The sequence below is a fragment of the Miniopterus schreibersii genome (genome assembly GCF_964146895.1).
Source record: "Miniopterus schreibersii genome assembly, chromosome: 1".
Taxonomy (NCBI): Eukaryota; Metazoa; Chordata; class Mammalia; order Chiroptera; family Miniopteridae; genus Miniopterus; species Miniopterus schreibersii.
Genome location: NC_138101.1, coordinates 23,715,635 through 23,739,998, shown reverse-complemented (window position 1 = coordinate 23,739,998; position 24,364 = coordinate 23,715,635). Strand labels below are relative to the sequence as shown.

At 42.4% G+C, this 24,364-nt stretch overlaps 1 protein-coding gene across 1 annotated transcript in view; it reads left to right on the top strand.

Moving 5' to 3' along the window:
- BEND4 (BEN domain containing 4) overlaps positions 1-21,111 on the top strand; it is a gene marked incomplete at its 5' end in the record, with an annotated part of 31,347 nt that extends 10,236 nt beyond the window's left edge. Inside the window, 3 exons of the mRNA XM_081141131.1 lie at positions 11,624-11,715; positions 16,691-16,931; positions 20,678-21,111. Coding sequence (XP_080997257.1) covers positions 11,624-11,715; positions 16,691-16,931; positions 20,678-20,895 — 551 coding nt within the window. The 3' untranslated portion in view covers positions 20,896-21,111. The remainder of the gene's footprint in view (positions 1-11,623; positions 11,716-16,690; positions 16,932-20,677) is intronic.
- Positions 21,112-24,364: the final 3,253 nt, after the last annotated feature.

Sequence of the window (24,364 nt, the reverse complement as noted above, 5' to 3'; positions counted from 1 at the left end):
TCTTTGTGCCATCTAATTAGGCAGCTGATCTAGAAAGGACATATTGAAGAAAGTTACCCACCTGTTTATTAGTACACATAGAAAACAAAAATAAGTGTTAAGAATTGCCAAATCAGACATTTATTTTCCTTTCATCCTTTCATTTCTAAGAATTTTCCAAATAGACCAAGGTTTGGTCCAGAATATTTTGGAATTAGACTCAGTGCAGTGGTTTTATGGGAGAGAAGCAAGAGGTAAAGAAAATCCATTCTCTCTTTTGTGTTTGAGCCATGGGGTTAGATGCAGAGTCACCGTGTCTTCCACCATGGGGGCACTGACTGCAGGAGAGAGACTGGGTAGAACCCGAAAAAATACAGTGGAGCCCAGAGCACTTCTAGCTTCTCCAAGTCAGAGAGGTATGGGTACAGCTAATATACTGGGGGATTTTACAACTTTCACAGTTCCATAAATTCAGGTTGATTAATTATGGATTTTACCCCCAAAGGGGGTAAAATGGTATTTTCCCATTTTACTCTGCACTCTTCTCTTTCATTGAGGAAGAAAATAATTACCTGGAGATCAACCAACTGTGGACACATATTCTATCAGCTGTTCAGAACTAGAGCTAGGCCTTTTAAAGTCAAGGACCGGTGACGTAAATGTCCAGAGTATTATTGCCTAATTTCTAATCCTAAACATTTGGCAAGCCATCTGTCTTTGGTAAGTTCTAAGCAAATACAGGATTTCAGTCTACCTCTCATTTCCTGGACCTGTACCAGATGAAATGTCTGTGTTAGGGATAACTCAGTGCCACTAATCCTTATCCTCCTCTGCTTCCCAGAAAGACAGAAATGCTGCGATTCCTTTAGCCCTCTTGATGGTCAGACATTGAAGGACACAAGTTGATATTAGCTAATTACTATTACTGTAAACATTTGGCCCTGTTGATAATCATGAACTTGAACCAATAGACATTTCACATGGAGAACTGATTGCTTTAATGATTTGTACCAAAACCCAGCTTTAGAGATGAAAATCAGTTTATCTGTTATGAGTAGAAAAAATTGCTATAAAGTACAGGAAATTATATTTTTTGTGTGATTACTTAACACGTGTCCTCACTACCTAGGGACACCTTAGCATTGGGCATCAGGTTGAACGTGTCACTTGGAGATGAAAACTTGACTCAGAAAGAGACATCACTACCCTCATCTCCCAACCTCCATTTTGGCTAAACAACCAATCAGTCTCTGGGTGATCACCCAAGAATCCACTTTTCACTTTATTAGCTATCTTTTAAGGAGGGGGGGGATCTGTTATTTTTAGATACCCATTTGGAGAAAAGTGCAGCAAGTAGTACTCTGGTTTTGCATGTAACAAGAGTATTTTGCAAGCAGTAACTCTCCAGTGTAAAGTGGGCTCGATTTTCCCTAAGCAGTGTCACTGCTTCCCAATGACCCCAGCAGGCTTCTTGTCCTGAAGGCCAGTACATTTCCATGGAAGGACCTGGAGCTTTCTTCTGGTGGAACCTATCCTTTATTGTGGAATCACTCATTTTACAGCCAAGCAGGATGGGTGATTATAAAGGAGATGGTAGCACCCAGCAGTTAGCAGAGGAAATAGGTTAACAAGGAGATGGGGGCACCTATGGTAGATCAGAGCCAAGACACTGTTCCTTAGTCACTTCTCTGCCTCTCCACAGTCATGCTGTTAAGCATGCTGAGATTCCTGTTTCATTTTTTCCCCCCTGAAAGAAAGCATTTGTACCTGAGAACAGTTCTTGAAGTGAAAGTTCAAAAGAAATGAGCCTATTAGTTTATAGGAAAAAAAGATTTCACTTGGGCATCAATAAAAGAGGGAAAGAAAGGTGGTAAATCTTAAAGAAAGGCTGGGCAGAGGTGTTCTTTCCAGCACCACTTGAGTGGGTCTGTGTTACTGTATTATTTGTGAAATATTCAAAGTCTTATTAATTATCAACTCTCTGCAAGCAAGGGGTTTCTAGACAGTACTTGTTAACTTACTTTCCAAAGTTAACTTGCAGGTGTAGGGAATTAAATATTTTATCCCAAAGATACATTAGCACATTTTCTTTTGAATTCGATGATCACACTAGAAATTAGACACTCTGTTTAAAAGTTTAAATTTTTTAAAAGAAAATGAAAATAGGTTAAAAGAAGAAAAGCCACAAAAGGAAAAGATGTTTGGATCAGGAATACAAAGAGCTGTGAGGTTATTACAGGAAGGAAAACGGTGGGGAAACTTCCGTGGAGAGGGAGTCAGGTTAGTGTGCTCACATTTATTCAGAAAGCTTACCATCAGCACTAGGTGAAGAAAAGTCATAAGAGGGAGAGTGGATATAAAATATCATTATTTTATCTAAATTTAAAAAAATAAGCCGTCAGTAAATGTAAGACACACCAGTTCTTTATGTTCCACTAAGAACAAAAACACTGCAAATCGTAATTGTACCTTATAATTATCTATGAACACCAAGTTCAGAGATTCTAAAATGTGAAAAATATAGGTCTTAGAACCGTAAGATATAGTAATTTAAAAATAATTTCCTAAGTAAAATAATTATGACACATTATAGGGAAGATATACTTCTTGATGTTATATTATTAAAGAGCTTTCTATTTTTTAAAAAGTATGCTTATGATCATCTCAGTTTATCCTCGTAACTCCAATATTTGCATTTTACAAAGAGGTTGAAATCTTGACAGGTGGTATCTGTGGCAGACCTAGGAATGTAATCTAGGCCTCTTGACTCCAGATCTAGTTTATTACCATCTTCCACCCTCATTCACAGTAGTTCTGCTCTATAAAGTCGCTGTGAACACTGAATTCTGAACCATTGCTCCTAGGGGAAATACAGCGCTAGGTTTCTGTGAGCCTCTGGTCACAGCATTGTCACAAACCGATCAATACGTGACCTTGGTTTATGTATGTTTTTGTTTAAAGAGACCTTATTTAATATATAGTGTTGGTTGATTAGCATTGAACTCACAGCCAACAGCACTATAACTCATGGCTGAATGAAACTGATCTGACACACATGTTCTCCATAAGGCACATCACAGCCTTCTTTTACTTTGGAACACTAGACGGCACTCAGTTGTACATTTGGAGTACATTTTAAACAGCAAAATCACCAACACTAAGCACAGAAATGCAAAAAGTGTGGCACAGAATTGACCATGAAAAGGATGCTTGTTTGTAGTATAAGAGCTGAAATAAGGCAGAGCATTACCTTGTTCTGCCTCAGCTGGGAATGTGTGCAGCAGGCTGCTCAAACTTTTCAGTGATCTGTAAATGACTAGAAGGTCCACGAATATTGATTTGACTGTTACAGATACATTTTAGTCAACAGGCAAATTTGCAAATACTGAATCCACAGTTACAAAATGGAGAACTAACCTTGGATTACGCAGTTCTGATCCTAGTAGTCCACAGTTGTTATTTTCTAAGATTTTTAAAGAGTAGATCAATGTCAGTTTTGGGGTAATAATAATTTTGCCAGAACAAAAAGCCCTTGGAGTAAAGGCAGTGTAGATTCACTGGTACCTTCCACTGCTCTCACTACCCTCCAAAGTCTCACATGCCCAGAAGTTCCGGTGGGAAAATGCTCAAGCCAACTTCTGGGCCTGAGAAACATACTGATCATGTTTAATGTGGGGGTATGAGGACAATGAAGACATGTAAATATAGTCTGAGTAAAAAATTAGAGCAAATGGTAGGAACAGAAAGGAAAAAAGAATTCAGTTCTTTTATTTAGAATTGGGTAAAAGTCATCACAACTTTTGTGGCTGTAGGTGAGATTGAGGGAGACAGAACAAGGTGAGGTGAAGAGAATGGATTTTGAGTCAAACCAGAGTTTGGATTTCTGCTCCTGCTACTTGCAAGCTGTGATTTTTGGCAAATCATTTAACCATTCTGAACCTATTTCTGTAAAGTGAGGTTAATAATACTATAGAAGCCCTGGCCAAGTGACTCAGTTGGTGTGTTGTCTTATACACTAAAACAGGTTGCAGGTTCAATCCCCAGTCGGAGTGTGTACGAGAGGCAACCGATTGATGTTTCTCTCTCTCATTCTCCCTTCCTCTCTCTAAAAATCAATAGAAATATGCCCTCAGGTGAGGATTAAAAATAATAATACTATAGGAATGTCGGAAGTATTAAATACCAACTGAGTGCCTACCAGGTCTTCCAGAAGGCACTCAGTAAATAAGGAGTTTACGAAACAGAGATAAACTTCCGTGCCTAGTAATACAGAAATCTTCAGTGGTTTTCTTAGATTATAAGTGGTATTCTTACCTTGTAAAGAGGTCACCATTCAATTAGTTCCCCAGGTTAGGTACCTCAAATCCATCCATACAGCATCTCTCTCCCCTGCTTTCAGTTTTGTCTCATCTGTGGATTCCAGCTTGGACATATCCATCAGTTTGGGTTCCTCCTCTCACCCCTCTGCTTTCATCTGGGCCTGTCTCATAACATGGGCTGTTGTAGTAGCTGCCCAGTTCCTCTCCCAGACACCAGGCTCTCCCCATTGAAAAGCCCCAGGTCACCCACTGCTAAAAAGCCTCTGAAGACTTCACATGGTCTGTGGAAGAAAGTCCAGCACTCTCAGTATGACACAGGAGGTTTTTTACTGCCTGGGTCTTTCCTTGCCTATTTTTGTAGACTTGAATCTCAATTCCCTCCAGACACCAAGTGTTCAGCCCCACTGGACAATTCTTGATTCCTGAGTAGCCGTACACTTTTTGCCTCTGGTCTTCCCTTACACCTGCTACTCCTTCTAAGAACATACTGTCCTTTTCCTCACTTGAGAAACTCCAATTCACCTTTCAGTATTCAAGTGACACTTCTCTTTAACAGACTCTTCCCCCAATTCGTAGGCAAAATTAACCACTTTCCATATAGTACTTCAAGCATATTTCTATTTAAGTCAGTATCAGAGGAAGGTTTTACTTTTTGTGTGTGTCTCTCTCTCCTAATGGTCTGAAATAAGAGGCAGGACAAGTAAGGTCCTTGAGGACAAAGTCACCTTTGTATCCCCACTTTCTAGCCCAGTGTCAGGCATGTAGCATCCACATGTCTATTAAATTTGACAGAATGTGGTCATTATCAAAAGCATGACCATGCATCTGGTGGCTGAGTAATACTTAAAGTTCGTCATTTATTTCTAGATGTTTACAATTCAGGAGTTCATACTTTTCAGAGATGTGACTAGGACACTCAAAGATGATATCAGCACACAGATGGCGTGGTCATCCAAGGACAGTGAATAATTTCAGTCTTCCTGTGCAATTGTATGTGGTGTATTTTGAGATGATGTTTGGAGTTGTACAAACAATTGTATAGCAAGGTAGATTAATTAAGGGTTGAAGAATAAGAAGAGAAACTCTGATCGAGACTTTAATGCAGTGATCTGCAATGGAAATTAAGCACTCACAACCCAACTATTAATATAGGAAGAAAAAGAATTGGAGCCATTCCTTGGAAGAGCCATACTTAACACTCACTCAGACAAGATAGCAGCCAAGTCAGCAGTCAGTTAAGTAGCCTCTCCAAGGAATTCACTAGGCTCCTAGTCGTAAAATCACAATGGCTTATGTTAGGCAGTATTTACTGGGTGCCTTCTGCTTTCCATGTATTATTTCAGTTAATTCATGCAATAACTGTATACAGTAGGTAATATCCTTTTTTTTTCTTTAATCCTCACTGGAGGATGTTTTCCACTGATTACATATATATATGTATATATATTATATATATATTCATATAGAGAGAGAAAGCGAGAGACATTGATGTGCAAGAGAAACATCGATTGGTTGCCTCCCATTTGTGCCCTAACCAGGGATCAAACCCATAACTTCGGTATGTGCCCTGACCAGGAATTGAGCCCACAACCTTTTTGGTGTACAAGACGACACTCTATCAACTGAGCCACCTGGCCAGGCAGTAAAATCCTTGTTTTACAGGTGAGATAATAGAGGCTGAGAGAGGTTAAGTAACTTGCCCAGGATCACACAGTTCAGAAATGCCAGAATCAGTACATTATGGGGAGGAAAATTAATATCCAAGAATTACTTTAGGACCAATCCCCAGCCTTTTTGTCAGTGAACTGTTATATACTAGTATTATCTTAGACTTTCTCAAAGACTCTGTCTGTGTGGATTTAACTAGCTTACCCTGACCATGTCAAAAACAAGCCATCCAGGCCAGGGTCATCTTTGTTTTTGAGAGCAGCACATTCATCTAGGAAACTATTGTGCCTGATAGAATATTTGCAACCCATTCCTCTCAATTTGTACTTTATTGATGCAAAAGATCTTTCTACTTTGCTTTTTCCCTCCCAGCTATTTTATACTCTTGCCAGGATTGTCTAGTATACATTTTTAAATGTCACTACATAGAGGAGGAAAAAATTGTAAATGTCACTATCAGGATAGCCACTAAGGATACTTGGGGTACCTTCATATCTTCACTTCCCTTGAATAGGAAGTTGCTATAGTTTTGGGTTCCTCATTTAATTTTTTATTAAACCTACTAGATGGACCTGACTTTTTTGGCAGAATGTGTGAGTTAGGTGAAACCTGCCCAATTGGGCTGAGATGGTGGCTGCTCCATCAGCAAGAGTAACTTGCTTAAAATTCATAATTTGCACCAGGACACAGTTAGATATGAACGCCTCTGGAGCATTAACAACTCCTTGAAAATTCCGTGATCTTTTTGCTGCCATATGCCCTGACCTCACTCTCTTTCCTTGGAGGCTAAAGGAGCAGTGACTGGCCTGGACTGCACAAAACCTCACGTGAAGCCCTGGCCCCTGATTCCCCATCTTGTGAGGGTCCCACGTCCACACTCAGAAATTCCATGGTGTGTCTACAGAACTGTAGGTTAACAAAACAAAAGGGCAAGAAGAGGACAGCAGGTTTTTCACTGTTCCCTGCTCAGTGCCCATGTGTCTTCCCAGGCAGGCAGCATGGTGTAGCTGTGGATCAGGAGAGTATTTCTTTCCCCTTTCAACTCCACTTTAAGAGACACAACCATCTCCACTTTCCAGACAGACTGGTTTTGTGGGTTGTTGTTTTTTGTGTTGTTGTGGGGTTTTGTTTTGTTTTTCACAGAAAACATTTCACTTGATTCTACAGCTTCCCTGTGGAAATCTAGGCAACTCTCTAAAGAGCCCACAGTCAGGAGTGATATTCCAAACCTGTGACAACAAGGGCTTTGCGGGGAGAAGGTTTTGGAGGCATCCGCCTTTGGAGGACCAAGGCTGGGAGTTTGCCAGGGAGAGGTGGAGGGACAGGGGCTACTCAGGGGACCTGGACACTGATTATTTCTGTTTTTTAACAGTTGGCTGAACCTGAGCCTTATCTTCCTGGCCTTCAGCCTTGTTCCAGATATCTATAGACAGGACCCACTTGCTTTAAGTAGAGCCCCCTATAACCAGTAGGTGCAACATGTCTGAAGCAGCCGGCCTTGCTCATAGCTTTGCACTGCTGCCTAAATATTTGGGGTTTAAAGAATAGTAGGGTTGGCAATTCCAAGATGGTAGCAGATTAGAACCAAACTGGAATTACAACTAAAATACAGAAAAACCATCCTGAATAATCAATTGAAACATGACTAGCTGGAGAGTACCCTCATAATCAAGGACAAAAAATGGAGACTACATAGAGACTAGACTGGTAAGAAGTGTGGAGGCACGAGAGGGCTGGCCAGGATCCCACAGACAGCAGCTGAAGGGCCAGAGGGATATCTCAGCTGTGGGGGGTTCCCAGTGACAACTCCGAGGTCTAAACCCCAAGCTGGGCTCTGTAGCGCAGAGTACCAGAACTGAGAAAGGTGCCCACATACCATCTGGCTGTGAAAAGCAGCAAGGTTTCTGTTTACCAGGGAGAGATGGTTGTAAATGTAGACACCCTCTTAAAGGGCCAACTTACAAAGTTTCATGTACAGCCACTCACCTTGGGCTCCAGGAGAGGGAGGACAGATGGACTGAGCTGTGTGAGGAGAATCCAGAGATGCCGGCTTGGTGGATAGAGCTTAGAGGGCTGGCATCTGTATTCCTGTGCTGCGTTATTCCCCCATATGGCAGAGGACATCTTTCTCAGGCAGACATTGACTGCCCAAGCAGTTTTGCCTGGAGCGGGGGGGGGGGGGGTAAATTGCTCCACCCTATTGGAAAACTGCTCAGCCCCATCCTCTGGAGTTTCTACAGCATGAGGTTCATTAAGAGACTGATAACAGTCAGCCTCTGGGTGCTCTGAGTCTTTGCCTGATTTGCTTCTGGACCCAGGGCTTAGAAAAGCAGACCTTGGTGCACATCTTGGTCTTACCCAAACACGCCCAGCCCCAGCAGAGTTCGGAACCCTAAGCTATGGAGTCTGGAAAGCTTTAAACAGAGTACTCGAGGCCAGTCACAAACAGCATCTGACATTGGCCTGCACCAGAGACTATCCAAAAGAATGGGAGTTCTAGCAGATCTACTTAATACATAGAAACAAATCCAAACAGGCAGCCAAAATGGGGAGACAAAAAATCAAGCCCCAGATGAAAGAACAAAAGAATTCTCTAGAAGAGCTAAATGAAATGAAGATGAGCAGTCTGTCAGATACAGAGTTGAGAATTCTGAACATAAGGATGCTTAATAGCATGAGAAAAGAAATGGAAACTATGAAGGAAATTAAAAATGACATAGTAGAAATAATGAATACATTGGAAGGAACAAACAGCAGATTAGGAGAAGCTGAATTAGAAGACAGGGTAGAAAAAAAATCAATCAGAGAACCAAAAAGAAAAAACAAAAAACAGGAGGACAGTTTAAGGGAGCTGTGGGACATGAAATGTAACAATATTTGCATCATGGGAGTGCCGGAAGGTGAAGAAAGTCAGCAAGGGTTAGAGAACCTGTTTGAAAAAATAATAGCAGAAGACTTCCCTAACCTGGTGAAGGAAAAGTCATAAGTTCAGGAGGCACAGAGAGTCCCAAGCAAGAACCCAAAGAGGCCCACACCCAGACACATCATAATTAAAATGCTAGAAATTCAAGACAGAGAATCTTAAAGGCAGCAAGAGAAAAGCAATCTGTTACCTACAAAGGAGCTCCCATAAGGCTGTCAGCTGATTTCTTATCAGAAGCTCTACAGGCCAGAAGGGAATGGCATGAAGCATTCAAGGTAATGAAAAGCAAGGATCTGAAACCAAGACTACTCTGTCCAGCAAGGCTATCATACAAAATAGAGGATGAAATAAAGAGCTTCCCAGACAAAAAAGGCTAAAGGAGTTTATCACCACCAAAGCAGCATTGCAAGAAATGTTTGGGACTGCTATAATAAGAAGTTGAAATAGAACAAGAAACATAGGCATAAAGAAATAAAATGGCAATAGATAAGTACCTATCAATAATAACAAATATAAATGGATTAAATGCTCCAATCAAAACATAGGGTAGCTAAATAGATAAGAAAACAAGACCCAAATGTATGCTATCTACAAGAGACCCACCTCAGAACAAAAGACTCACACAGGCTAGGGAAAAACCCCAAAATACTTCTGGAGGACTTTAAAGGAGAGATCAGCAGCAATACAGTCATACTAGGAGACTTTAACTCCCCACTGACTTTTACTGGATAGATCTTCCAGACAAAAAATCATCAATGAAATAGTGATTCAAGTGTCTATAAGTTTGAGAACACTGAAATATCAAGCATCTTCTTGACATTTATACCATAGAATACTATGCAGCTGTAAAAAGGAAGGATCCCTTACCCTTTTGAGACAGCATGGTGGGACCTGGAGAGTATTATGCTAAGCGAAATAAGCCAGTCAGAGAAAGAAAGTATCACAGGATCTTACTCATATGTAGAACCTAATGAACAAAATAAACCAGTGAACAAAATAGGTCCAGAGACATAGAAGCATGGAACAGACTCATGAATCTCAGAGGGAAGGCGGGGGTGGATGGGTGGGTGGAGAGAGATTAACCTAACAGATATATATATATAAAACCCATGGACACAAACAGTAGTGGGGTGAAGGCCTGGGGAGAGGGGATCAATGGGGGGGAAAGGGTACATGTGTAATACTTTTAACAATAAAGACAAAACTTTTTTTAAAAAGTCTTATTAAACTTTGGTTTAAGGAAAGTCCTACTTCAAAGTGGTACAGGTATGCCCCATGCCTTTTTTTGTTGTTGACTTTTGTGGTTGTTCAGCAAATTCCTCTTCAGTTTGAAGAGTATGTTTAAGTGACGATTCAAGAGTGGCCTGTGACACAGGACTGTGAGACACAGGTCTATAATGATGATTATTTAAGAAAAATTTTTTTTATCAAGAAGAAAAATGACCTAACCCACTCTTACTTCCTGTCATTCAAATTCTTCAAAAGGGTGTTGGAGTTTTTGATTTGTTATGTCAATGTGATGTCGCCTAAAAATCCCAAAGCTGTTAGCAGTGGATAACGATGATCATTTCTGTATGCGTTCTTTAAAAAAAAAAAAAAAAAAAATGGTGAGAAAAACGATGTAAAGAAAGCCCTGTGGTGATATTTTAAAATTGGGTCTTAGGTTAAATATTTATTTTTTTCTTTAATGTGACAAAAGCATCTTAAAACACACAGCTAAGTCATAGTGGCAATAATTCGTATAAATTAGGATATGAACTGAGCTACCAAGGCCTTTAAAAACAATCAGTACTCCTAAAAGGTCTCTGATATAAATCTTAAGATGTAGGAATTATTTATGCAAAGCTACAAAAAATGTCAGGCTCTATGTTGGGTTACTGTCTGTTGAGTTTTATTGTAATTTTCAGTGCTTCTGTAAGACTAAGCCTCAAAAAAATAATGAACAATTAATGAACTCCAAAACAATCTGGATTGGACCAGATCAGTTGAGTTTCTTGAGAGGAGAGAGAATTGGGCACTTACAGTGGGAACTGTGTTTTCAGGTGTATTTCTGTTGGAAACAGGACTAAATTGCATGGCATTCCTGCTCTCTGAAGAACTAGGTATAAGTCTGTCATTAAAAAGGAATGTCAGCCCGGCTGGTCGTGGCTCAGCCGTTGAGCATCGACCTAGGATCCAGGCGATCGGGGTTCGATTCCCGGTCAGGGCACATGCCTGGGTTGCGGGCTCAATCAATGACTCTCTCATCATTGATGTTTCTGTCTCTCTTTCCCCCTCTTTTTTCCTCTCTCTCTGAAATCAATAAAGTTATTAAAAAAAAAATGGCGTGTCATGTTCTTGATTAAAAACAAATGAAACAGTAGTTTTCAGTATTTTAATTTTAAAAAGCATCATTAGATACTACTGTAACAACTTGAGTCAAAGAAAACAAATCATGTTCTTTCTGAGAGTTGTACGTTGGTCATTATTGTTGGCCCAAATTCATCTTAGATTAAGTTTCACTTGAAAGTTTTCAAGGAATTGTGCTGAGCCTAAAAATTCCCCCCAAACTGTAGCATCTGCTGTGTATTTACAAACTTAAGTAACTACGGGTATCAAATGCAAGAAGATTCTATTTCCTTTAGACAATGCTTTTTTTTTTTAGACATTTACATCAAAAGTCTTTTTAAACCTTAAAGTTTTTTTTTCTTCTTGTGGCATCTAATGTGTAATCATTGCAATTTCTTCCCCCCAGTGCCCTGCCAGACTGTTCTAGATTACTTGAAGACGGTGCTACAGCATCACAACCAACTCATGATCCCACAGCCAGCTGACCAGCCCACCGAGGTAGGTCTCCATTTGTAAAAAGGTAAATGTTCCATTTGGAATTTCCTTAAAATGAAGTGTCTTGGTAGCTTACCCACCTATACCAGAACAGATTAGCTAGCAAAATACATTTCTGATTCTCTGAGGCATATGGTTCTATCACCTGTGTGTGTGTGTAGACTATGGCAAAAGATGATGCATGTATTTAACTCACAAAGATTCAACTCTGTACTCTAAGGGGAATAAGAAAGAGAGAGCAGTTTAAACAGTGTGGGCAACTTTTCCACCATTCTTTTAGCACAGAGGGAGCTAGAGATGGGAGACACCAACCTGTCCTTCCCTCAGGCAGAGCCAGGGTTCCAGAACACCTCTTTGTGAGATGTCACCCAAGCTGAGATTCTCCAAACAGTAGGGCCCCTGAACATGAGCATTTTCGTCCTCTGGATCTCAATGGGAGAAACTACAGTCTCTTCCAATGTGTAGGAGAAGCGGTGTTTTGATGTGTACAGGCAATGGTGTACCTGTTAAACCACAGTACATTTTTATAGGATCTAAGGCTCAGTTTTCTGTGTGTGTTATTTTCATTCTTAGGAACATTAGAACCTAAATCCAGGGGAAGAAGCCACTGCACTGTGCCTTACTGGGGTTATAAATGTCTAGGATTGGTAACAATAGATTTAAGTAGTTCATTTTTTTTGTTGGGCAAGGTGAGTTGTTCATGCTAGTAATGGTAGGATGCTGACCCTTTCTGTCATCTCGTGGTCATACATCCATTGGCATTCCCTGTGTCCAGTTAAAATAATATTAAAGCTCTGTTCCCATGCTTACTGTTTAGTAGATCCAGCCACACACTTATTCCCACCTGACCCCATGTCTCTCTAAGAGAAACACAAGACCACGCCAAATGGTGACCTCATTTTAAAAAAGACTGGTCTCTATTCCTAATCTCTGTCCTCCTAATTTCCATTTGCTCTTCCACCTCCTGGAGTCTGTCTACACCTCCACTACTTGTCAGAATGCTCTGCAGGAGGCTTCCCTGTTGTGCAGTCCAGGGGCCCTTTCTGAGCCTTCATCCCCAGGATCTCACCCATCTCCTCCATGACCGCTCGGCCTTCATGTCAGGACTTTCTTCCGGCTCCCACCCTTTGTTGAGTATGCTCTAAGACGTTTTCCACCCAGCGTTCGCCAGTTTTACCTTCCATCTTTCTCATGCTCTCCACTGCCTTTCTCCAGTCAGTTATGTTCTCTCTCTGAACATCAACCACGTGTAGGTTAACTAGACCCAAACCTAGCTCTGGACCACCAGTCCTCAGGGCTCCACTCTGGACTAGTGAGTCCAGGGCCTACCAGCTGTGGAATGCTGTGCACCCTGAGCTCAAGACACCTCCAAATGCCCATCCAGACTCCTGTTTTCTCTGTAATAAAGGCAGCACCAACCTCAGGCAGAAATTTGGGGGGCATCACTGACACTTTCCTCTTCATCACTACTGACATCCATGTGTTTGACAGCCTCGTTGAGCAGTCTTTCCCCTAGTTCACACTCATCACTCTTCACCTGGACCATGGCAGTGAATTCTGTCTTCTCCATTCTCCACACTGAAGTTATTTTCTAAAGTACAGATCCAAAATAAATGTCACATACTTCAAAGTCTTTGATGGCTCCTTAGACTAGGGTCCACAGTTTCTTAACTTGACCTTTCTATTCTACAAAAAGCACATCTGAAAAGCCCACTTTCTCCAAGAAGCTCTCCCTGATTGCCACCCCCTCCTGCCCCCGTGTGCACAGAATACATTGTTCATGAGAAGAATTCAGAACTTACTGAAAAGTTAGTGTCCACCAGTGTCTTCCATTTGGCTACGAGTCTGTGAAGACACTAAAAGAGCACTGTTCATCTTGGCTTTTTCAAAGTTGACTCAACAATAGGTCAGAGTTTAAAAACTTGGTGGCTAATTGAAGAGACTATGCAGTCAGAATTCTATAAAAACATAAAAGCAGGGCAAATACCTACATTTAGGACTATTTAAACTTTACCCATCATCATGATTACTACTGTCTTATTTTTATTGTCATGTCAGGTATATGGGCATTTTCTCACTGGTATTATTTATTACATTTTATTTCTATTAACTACACACGATAAATCTCATCCACAACCCAGAGCATTCTGAGTTGTTTTGAGCTGTAAATTACTTTCTCTCTTTTTTTTTGTTGTTGAAGAAAATTGCCTTCAGATGCTATTTCTACGTTTTATGAGAGCTACATTTTATGGAGAGCTGCTAACATTCCAGAAGAGCTGGAGAACTTTTCTGAGTAGATGTTTTTAAGGGTTTGAGAAAGCTGCTTGCTTGGATTGTCAGCTCCCTCATCTCAAGTACCTCCTATCTTGAAATAAACTCAACTCTGGTTTGAGGGATGCACTCTGAATTTGGGGACAGGGTTCCCAACTCTGCCTTTGGACTTGCGAGACCTCAGAAAAGGATTTAATCTCCTTAGCCAAACAGTTCTGGGAGTCCTGGCTTGCCAGATGAGCAATTTTAAAATGTGTGCAGCGTTGAATAAATACCAGTTTTAAAAACTAGCTGCACTGTCTCCTTTTCTAAAGCTGACAAGTGTACTTTAACTGAGAAGATGGTTTTCATATAAGGATGGCAGAAGTCTGTCTTCAGTAGCCCTTTTCAGTGGCCCCCTGTCTTTGATGGTCTCTTCAAATTCTTTCACTTTGCCTATTTATTATAATCAAAAGCTCTTCAAGTGTCCCAGTGCTACAGCGGTTAAAAACAAGGTAAGAGTTCTGCAGTGCAGCGCTGTTGCCGAGTGTCTGCTGTATGCCGGTCATGGTGGCGTGCACCGTGGCAGTCCACAGGTGTTCATTGCACCTGCTGTGTCATATACTGTTCTTGGCCCTCGGAGAGGGCACTAAAGCAGATAATCATCCGAGCCCTCCGTGGGCTTATCCTCTGGTGGGGAGATTGGTGGACTTTTCCCCACAGACCTGCAAGCTGGAATTACTATCCTTACTTTGACAGAAAAGAGCTAAAGTTTAGAGAAGTTAAGTCAGCTGCCTAGGGCCTGCCCCAGAGCCCACCTCTGTACTTGCACCGGCATCTCAGCCTGTTGCCAGGGGTGCAGAGCACATGTGGCAGCCTCAGGCTGCTTATCCATGGCTGGATATTTGGTAACAGTTATTAGGAAGTCTCTTCCACAGAAATGCTTTTGACACAGTTTGTGGTCCGAGGCAGTGGAGCTCTGGATCCCACTTTTCCCAGGCCCCAGGGGGCTGGGCTGAGCGCTGAGGGGTTAACTAATCAGAACCCTGTAACCCCTTCCCTCCCTGTGCATGGGAAGCAGTGGGATTCTCTTCCTTGTCTGCCTCTGTCTCTTCCCAGACACACCCCCTCTGTTCCTTGTCTTTGCGAAGGGCACCACCACCACCTGGGAATCCCCTTGACTCCCCAGTCTCCCAAACCCTGGCTCTCTGACCCCCTTGATTCTGCATCTTTCATGCTCGTTTCTCCGTCTGCAGTGCCACAGACTCCAGTTGTTCCTCCATCTCACTTCCTGCCATGGGGCAGCATCCTGGACCCAGGGGACCTCTGGGCCCCTGCCCGTCACTTGACCACCTGTAGTACACAGAGCCAGGGTTGATTTATGCTCCCAAGTACTCATATGTCAAACCCATGATAACTTAGTTAATTCTATCCATTTTACAGACAGGGAAACTTGGGTCCAATGAGTTGAAGTAATAACTTGCTCAAGAAACACCACATTATTTTATTATCTTATGATCTGGAGCCAAAATTTGGTTAAAACCCAACTTGACTCTAAATTCAAAGCACAAACCATGTGCCTCAACGTCCTCCCTTAAAAAGGAAACTGAGTCACACTACTGCTAATTCAAGGAGGGATGAATGCTGTGGAGATGAGCTTCTAGAGTATGATTCAGTGACAGTTTCGTAGTCAAGTCTGGCTGCCTCCTTCCTGTTGGCGTCTGTGCTGTTTGCCCTTCTCAGCACTTAACTGCACAGAGCACTTTTTGAAATAAAACCCTAATAGACTCAAACATTACCAAATTTATAACCTGTAGTAAATTTGCAGAGTTGTAAAACTGAATGCATTTTCCCTCTTTTATTTTGTACACCTTAATTACTGGGGAAGAAGTACGTTAAAACTGAGATTGCGAGTTAATTAATTGCCCTGGACTGTAGAATTTTATGGACAACCAGAACTAAAGTAATGGTTGTGTAGGTGCAGTTGCCTAAACATGGCTTATAAATGTTAACAGAAATTCCCATAATTAGTCCCACTGCAGCTGTTTAGCTTGGGAATTTTATAGCAGGCATAAATTATGAAGGTGAAAAGTAAGAAAAATTTTGAGTTGACATAGTGGCATTTGCAAAAGCTATAATTTGAGAAAACCTATTTTGCATTATTATTAATGATTTTTTTTTCCAGTTTCCACAGTTCCCCTTATTTTAAATTTACTTTTTAATGTTTCCACTATAATGTAATCGATGGCTATCAGGTGTTAGGTAGGTAAACACAAGTGATACCTAATGAGAATAGACGACCAGCATCCTTTCTAAAAGTACGTTAACTGCCAGCCAAAGGACGAAGGGACCTGTTTGATCACACTCTTCAAAGTCATTTCTGCATATTTTAATAGATTGAAAAGGAAAGTTGCGGGTTATATTTAAATAGTGTTCCCTGTCATTGGATCTTGACACATTTTAACCTACCTGTTAAAATGCAAGTTATAAATAGCTCCTCTTTCAAAGGTGTTCATTATACCTCATTGGCTCTTGTTATAGAAAATGCAAATGTAATTTGAAAAGTGCCCGTTCTGAGTGTGAGCAATTACTTGTGCTCTTCAATACCTGGTTCATTGTCAGAACATAGCCACTTGGTTAAAAAGCACGTCTGCCTTTGAAATGGAGATCGCCTCGGCTTCTGGCTGGCTGGCTAAGTGGGTAATGAGAAAATATTTCGCTTTTCCAGGGAAGCAAGCAGCTGTTGAACAACTATCCTGTCTACATAACGAGCAAGCAGTGGGACGAGGCTGTAAATTCTTCAAAGAAAGATGGAAGACGTCTCCTTCGATACCTCATCAGATTTGTTTTCACAACCGATGAGCTTAAGTACTCATGCGGCCTTGGGAAAAGGAAAAGGTCAGTGCAGTCAGGAGAAACAGGTCCCGAAAGACGCCCTCTGGATCCAGTTAAAGTAACATGCCTCCGAGGTACTGCATCCTTCCGCTCAGTGTCGCCATCTGTGATCTCATTTCACTACATTGGCTGTGGCTCCCGTGCAAGTGTTCAGCCTTGACTGTTTTTTGGTTTTTTCCCACTGAGACCTTATAGGCTTCATGTGGCCCATCTACTTGGTATCGAGAAGTTCTTTTGAAAAATCCTCGCTTGCTTTGGCCTTGCTGTTCTGAGTGGCACATAGCATTACATAGCACCTCATGTTTCACGCTTTAGATTCAGACTTTCTTTGCTGCCAGGGAAGGCCACCTCCAGCAAAACTGGAGCATCGGAAAATGCACAGAGGAAGGGAAGACGTGGCTTTTTTTTTAAATTAATAAAATGATAAAGCCCGTTTTCATTTGCAGCTTGTGGCCCACCTCCTCCCCCATCCCATCTAGCTTCCTTCTCAAGAATACTTGCCCCCAGTACCTTAAATTTATTTAGAATTCATTTTCCTCAGTGCCTAAAGTACTACTTGCCCAAACTTTATTGTATTAAATTCAAAAAAAGTTTCTGTATTAAAAATACTGCTTAGGTAATACCATTTCACCAATATTAATAACTGGTTACTTTGCAGCTGATCCCCACTTGGTAGGCGAGGCAAGGGGTGAGGAGGAAGAATCGGGAGATGCTCAGTTCATTCAGCAGGTTGAAATAAACAGATTAGACAACTAGGAACATTATAGAGCCAACAAAAACACCATTCACACCTGAAAAATTTCATATCAGAGAGCTCAACTATTCATCTGTATAGTTAGTTCAATAGTAATTTTGTTGGTTGGAAAGATTTAATAGTGATTTACTCTGGACATGGATCGAAACGTTTCCTGGCAGGGAAGTCACAGGGAAAAACCTGGTCACTGATCAGGTCTCAGTTATCACACAGGACACTCACTCCTACACTCCCTGCTGGGATGCCCACAGTGATTGTTAGTGTGTCCAAATGCATATGTAGTATCTGTTAGCCGAGGTTCCCCATGCCTCCCCTGACCTTCTGATCCAGCTGGTCTGGGGCAGGGGTAGGGATGCATGCATGGCTGTGCCTCAGGACCACCCCCGGTGATCCTGCCACTGGCCCTTCAGAAAACCACTGGAATGAGAACACCAGTCTTAACTAGGCACAGGTGCTCCAGAGCACCCCCTGTTGGCCAGTCTGGAAATTCCACTTGCTCAGAATGGGTGTGATGGAAATTTTCAGGGTCTTTCTGAGCAGATTAGCCATGGCGTTCTTTAGTTTTCAACATCATCAGATCTGACGCAGTTACTCACCAAGAGTGCCAGAGGCAGTGGCAGGCTCAGGGCTCCCAGAACATACTCTAATGTGTGCTCCAGAAGCTGCCCTGGGCTCTAAGGGCCTCAGGATAAGGGGCCTCACAGTGGTATCCCTTTCCAGAAATCCTTGTTAAACACTTTACATTTTAACTAGCAAGTTGGTGAAACTGAGGGATTAGCATACATCCCAAAGCCCCAGTACCGCTGCCCTGATGGCACTTCCACACCTACCGCGATACTAACGCAGTCAGGCTACCTGACCAGAGCTGCCTTCTCCAGCCCACGCCTCACTTGGGGACATGACCCGCAGGCCTCCACTGGAGAATGCATAGGCATGAAATGGTGACCACCTGTGTCCGGGGCAACTGGTTAGAGCATTTATATGTCTGTCCCAAAGGCTGCAATCCTGGGGCCTTCCTGCGACCTAGGTGGGAATCCCTCCCTAAAGGTGTAGGCCTGGTGACTCCCAGGGTGGGTGTTCTTGATTTAGTGAGCAAGATTACAACGGCCGAGGAAGCCTCAGACTGTGGGACACTTTTAGTGATGGAGAGCAGGGTGCTCAGGGAACAGAACCAAATCCTGGGGGACCTCCTCATGAAGGGGTTACGATCCTAGAGGGAAGAAGACCTGTGAAGATGCTTCATGTTGTCTAACAGAATGAGCTCCGCCTTTAGCTTTTAATAGTCTCTCACCGTATCAGGGAAAGTCTTGTCACAGTAGTAGGTGCGGAGGCTGTAGGAGTGTCACAGCAGCGCGTTCTCCTGGAGCCCAGGCTGGCAGCGCCCTCACCCATTAGCCTTTATTTCCCCTCGGTGATACGTTGAGTCTTTCATTCCCTCGCGTTGATATGAGAGCAGGGGATCTGGACAGTGAGAGGGAAATTACAACAGCTATTGAATGCTTACTGAATACAGTAGGGACTTGAGGACAGAAGAATAGAAAACAGTCCCTGGCTTCTGGAGCTAATAAAAAGTCTGGCTGGAGATGATGGGAAGAGTTGTGAATAGCTGTGAACGCAAGTGAAATAATGGGAAGTATAAATATTTGAGCCCCCGAGGTCCCAGAATACCTCCTTTCTCTCTGCCCAGCACTGTAACAACTGTGACCTAGGTCTGAGAATTAACCTTCAGTGTTTCCCAGGATAAGCCATCAGGTTCACAGCAGTTTTGCAGAGAGGAGCTGAATAAAGTGTTTTCCCAAGGAAGATTGCCAGGGCTGGGACTGGGTAAGACAAGCGAGTCTCTCACCTCAGAGTCAAAGGGATGCCAGCAACCTCAGTGGTGCCCCCGCTCCTCGAAGCTGGACTCTGCTGAGGTGGGCACAGTTGAGGAGGGCGTGCGAAGCATTAGCTTCTCCCATGGGCAGATAGAGTGTGGATTTGACAAAGACATTTCAGACGAGTCCAGTCGCACAATTAGAATTATCATCTTGTAGAGGGAGCACTGCTGGGGAGGAAGCAGTGTGTAAACAGCAGTCAGCTGGGCAAAAACAAACACAGTTTGACTTAGAACTTTTCCCAGAATGTTCACTTCATTTTACAACTGTTCATGTTAAAAATAGCTACGTAGGAATGATGCATGTGCCCTCCCCCCCTTGAGGAAACAGGAAGAGTTCATTTAGGCTCATCCAAAGGAGGCCAAGTTTGTTTCATTGGAGTCTTAGCTACTTTTTATGTAGGGTGTCCAAAAAAAATGTATACACACTTTGAATAATTATAAAGGCAGTGTTTGTACTTCAACTGGGTTTTCAAACTCCCAGTAGCATTTTAGGATGACTTTTCCTTTGTTAAAAGTTTAATCTGGCTGAGAAAAGAAAGAAATGGCAGTTGAGCTGTCAGCTCTTAAAGTGTGTGTACATGTTTTTGGGTCACCCTGTATGTTTGCTCTTCCAGGCATGCTCATTGCTTTCTGGTGAAATTAAATATTTAGAGGAAATCGCATTTTTAAAATATTTGTCAGTGCATATGTAGACACCACAATTAGAGAAATAAGTATAGCCTATAGTATAACATTTTAAGAATGTGCAAGCCTCTCCTGAACTAGAGTTTAGGCAATTTCTCACTAAATGTGAGATTTTGTTACTTTAATCTATAGATCAGTAGCTGGTTTAAGAATACCATGTGAACATATTTGCTATGCTTCTGGAGGTAGCTAACATCCTAAAAATGCGGGTTTTGACAAAGTAACTCTCTAACTTGCCAGTCAAGTTTACCTTTGATTCCAATGGCAAATGTTCCTTAGAAGGATCGCCCTCTCACTTACATGACTTTTACCTTGAGCATGAGTAGGAATTATGTATGGAATAAGTTGGGTGTAGTGAGTGACATCATCATGGCATTGCATTGGAGTTCTCATAAAGCTTTTCAAATTAAGAGCTTCTGTTAAAGTGTAAGCAGTCTCTTCTACCATCTTCTGCAAAAAACCAGCTGTTTTTTTCTCTCTTTTTATTGTTGTGTATGTTCCCACAGAATTCATTAGGATGCACTGTACCTCCAACCCCGACTGGTGGATGCCCTCGGAGGAGCAAATAAACAAAGTGTTCAGTGATGCTGTGGGTCACGCCCGGCAGGGGCGCGCGGTGGGAACTTTCCTGCACAATGGAGGCTCGTTTTACGAAGGGATTGATCACCAGGCTTCCCAGGATGACGTCTTCAGTAAGAATTCCCAGGATGGGTCTGGGGATTAGGGGACAAAACCTTTCCATTGCAGCAGCCGGTCCTCTCCAGAGTCACCATTGTGAATGTCCTGTTCCCATCACTTAGAGCCCACAGCATGGCATCTGTCAGACTGTGAATCCTCAATCTTAACTCTTGACCTGCCACAGTTCCCAGATTGAAATCCATTTTAGGGTTGTTGGGGAAGTCTGTGGAGCCTACCACAGATTTTCAGAATAGTGTATTATAAAAAGAAAAAACTACAATTGACTGTAAAATATTACTAGCTAGATAGATGGTGAGGGTGGAAAAAAAAAGGTTAATTCCTGGTCACCCGTCTGAAATCTTCAAGTAAACTCTGCTACCCGAGCAGAGCTGGTCCCCATGGAAGGGGCTGTGTTCCTGCCTGTAGGAAGGTAGAGACATGGAGTTGTTTAAAGGGACAGGAATGAGCACTCTCTTATTTTAATTCAAATAAGTCGTCTTTATGTTTTCCAAAAACTTGAATTCATACTTCTCAGCAAAGACATCAGATAGGTGATACCGTACACTGTGTCTACATTGACAGAGCCTATTATTAAATAGAAACCAGAGAACAGAGGCCACCTCTAGACAATGATTAATTGGAAGTCAGCTGTTTTTCTGTTACTCTTTCCAAAAAACTCCTAACGTGTTGATCAGGAAGGCACTAGGTGATCTCTGCAGTTTACAAACAGTAATAGTTTTCATTATGTCAGTCAAGAAACACCCAAAGATCCGAGCCCATTGTTAAATGCTTGATTTTGTAGGTTCATAGATCCACAGTTCCCATAACCTGAAGTCAGGCTTTGTTGTCACAATGCCACAGTGGTGGGTTAAACAATGAAAATTTCAGTGAGTCAGTCGTTTGGTGCACTGAAGACCAAACAAGTGGTGTGACTGATGGTATTACTGAGTTGACCAGATGTTCTGGAATAGACACGGCTGTAAGGCCATTCTGACAACTATGCAATGGGCTTGTCTGTAATTTCTCTGAAATTTGAGGGTTTTCCTGTGCTCAGCTGATCTTTAGAATTTGCATAAAACTTCTGTTTCTCGTCATCACTGATGAAAATGTTTCTTCCCAACTGTGTGTGTCTGTTTACCCCAACATTCCCCTGATTAACACCCACCTTCCCCAGGTTAATTTGTTGAGTTCCATGTGTGAAATTAGTAGTGTCTTTGGAACGATTTCTTACCCACAGATGCTATAGAGATGCTGGAATCTATTTCTGAGGGCTTTGAGTTTGGACGTCAGGGGAGGCTTCCTTTATCAGACGAATGCAGGTGCCACATCCTTTGTAAGCCAAGGGCCGAATGGGCAGCATTTGTTGAAGGCTGTTAATGTCACCTACAGACATGACTAAGTATTTTGAAAATTGGTTGGAAATTCATTCAAAGTTTTATGAGCATCCATTTATAAAGCAGGGTTTTTTTTTGCCATTTTTTGTCAAAGTAAAATAATACATTATCCTTTACACTCAGTAATAAGCATCAACTATATGCACAGGTCTAGAAATAGGTCCTTCTGTAACTTTTTGAATGATTATTAGTTTTAACCATTGAAAAGTTTAATATTTATAGAGATGGTCATTTGTCAGATCTGTTAAGTGGTGTGGGGAGAACTAATGTTTTGATCCTATTTGGGGCAAGTTAGCTAAACTTTTTAGTTTTAATTTTTTTTTTTTTAAGAAATGATAAGAGCAAATGCAATGTTATTTGGGGGAACCATGAGACTAATATCTTTGGATAGCCGAGGAAAAAGATACTTAAAGAGTTTCAGAGGTCTAGGAAATCAGTATCTTGCAAGATTGTTTGGTAACATGAAATCTTGGCCAGAAGAAAAGTAACCACTGTCGCTCATCTGTCTGTCCATCTTTTTCTTTTTTCTCTTTTGCACTGGACTTGGTTATCCATACTGCTGAGTGCACGTACAAACAAACACTCCCAACTCTTACCGTTTTCTGTAATCTTGATTGCACGCATCTTCACATCTCAGCATTACCTCGGCCTGCGTTCGTCTGTGCTGCGCCCACCTCAGCTGAGGTGGCGGCGAGAGCCCCGCTGCACGCTCTCCGCAGCCTTATGTGCCACTCCTGCTACCCACCCCTGAAGGAGGCGACTGGGGTGGGCTCTGCCTCCCAAGCCACCTGCTTGCACACAGACCTTGCTCCAAAGGCACACCTGGTCTCTCCTCTCACCCCCTCCCCAGGTGAATTGTTTCTGTATCAGTTCTCCAATATTTCACAAATTGCAAGGAACTTCATGTTGGCCCAGAAGGATGGCGGGCTGGCTTCACATAGCCAGTTCTAATGCCTCTCCTGGAACGACGACGCCCCTGCCCGCTGTCAGACGTCCTGCCTTGTTCTTCACCGTCCGTATCATATCCCTTTAGCCAAGCCCGCCCAGGTGCTGCAGCACACTTGGGCTCTGCCACAGGATCCACTTACATGTTCTGCTGTCTCCTTGGCTCATGTCCCATGCCACCCTGTGAGCTTCCCCTTTAAGGCTGGTCTCTTACCTGGTTCATGGTGGTTGCCTATGTGGTCACCTGATTTTTAAATTGGGGTTTGCAGAGATAGTTCACATATTTTTGGGGAAGACCAGTATGACCGCTATGTAGGAAGGTTAAAAGCTCACAACTAAGAAGATTGGCTGCTGTCACTGCTCTGTCAGCCTTTCCGTTGATCTCTTTGGAGACCTGAAGATGTCCCTTTTTTTCTTGATTTAATTTTCTTCATCTTTGTCTGGAATTGGACAAGTTGCTCTTATGACAGGAAACTTAAACTCAGCTCTTAGAATCTTCTTGAGTCATTGGAACATTGGCACAAAACAGATTGGATTAAAACAGCTCAGGCTGCCGCTGGGCTCCACTTCATTGGTGAGAGGGGGTTGCAGGGCTGGCCTGGCACCAAAGACGACGCGTGATGTTTTTGTCAATGACTGAATGTGGGCCATGATCCCGGCTATCAAAAGAGTCCATACCTACAACAGTGACAGCATCTTGATGTGTCCTGGTCTTCCCAAATTAAAATCTGCCATAGAAAGCGTCCCTGCTTTCACAGTGACCTGTGGTCCCACTGGGCTCAGGATAACCCTTCAGTGGTCTGTGTCAGAGGACATAGGCCAGGAACCGGTGGAGGGAGCTGTAGTCCATGAGTAGTTCTGTTGGTCAGTATCTCTGGAGGCACACTGTTCAGAATCTCACGGTTAACCTCAGTGCTAAGTGCTTTGGAGATAAACTAAACATTCAAGTTCATACCATCCCTTTTTACTTGAAAATAGTTCATCCAGCCCTTGAACCCGAGCATCACTCTCTTGTTCCTCATGTTCACCACAGCATTCAGGTTATTGTCCAAAACCGCGTGGCTTCACTAGGAATGCAGAGGATAGTATTAGAGCGTCTGCAGAAAATTGCTCTTGTCTCTGTGGTAGGGGAATCGAAAGATACATCTAGCTACTTCACAGCTGTGGAGCAAGTGG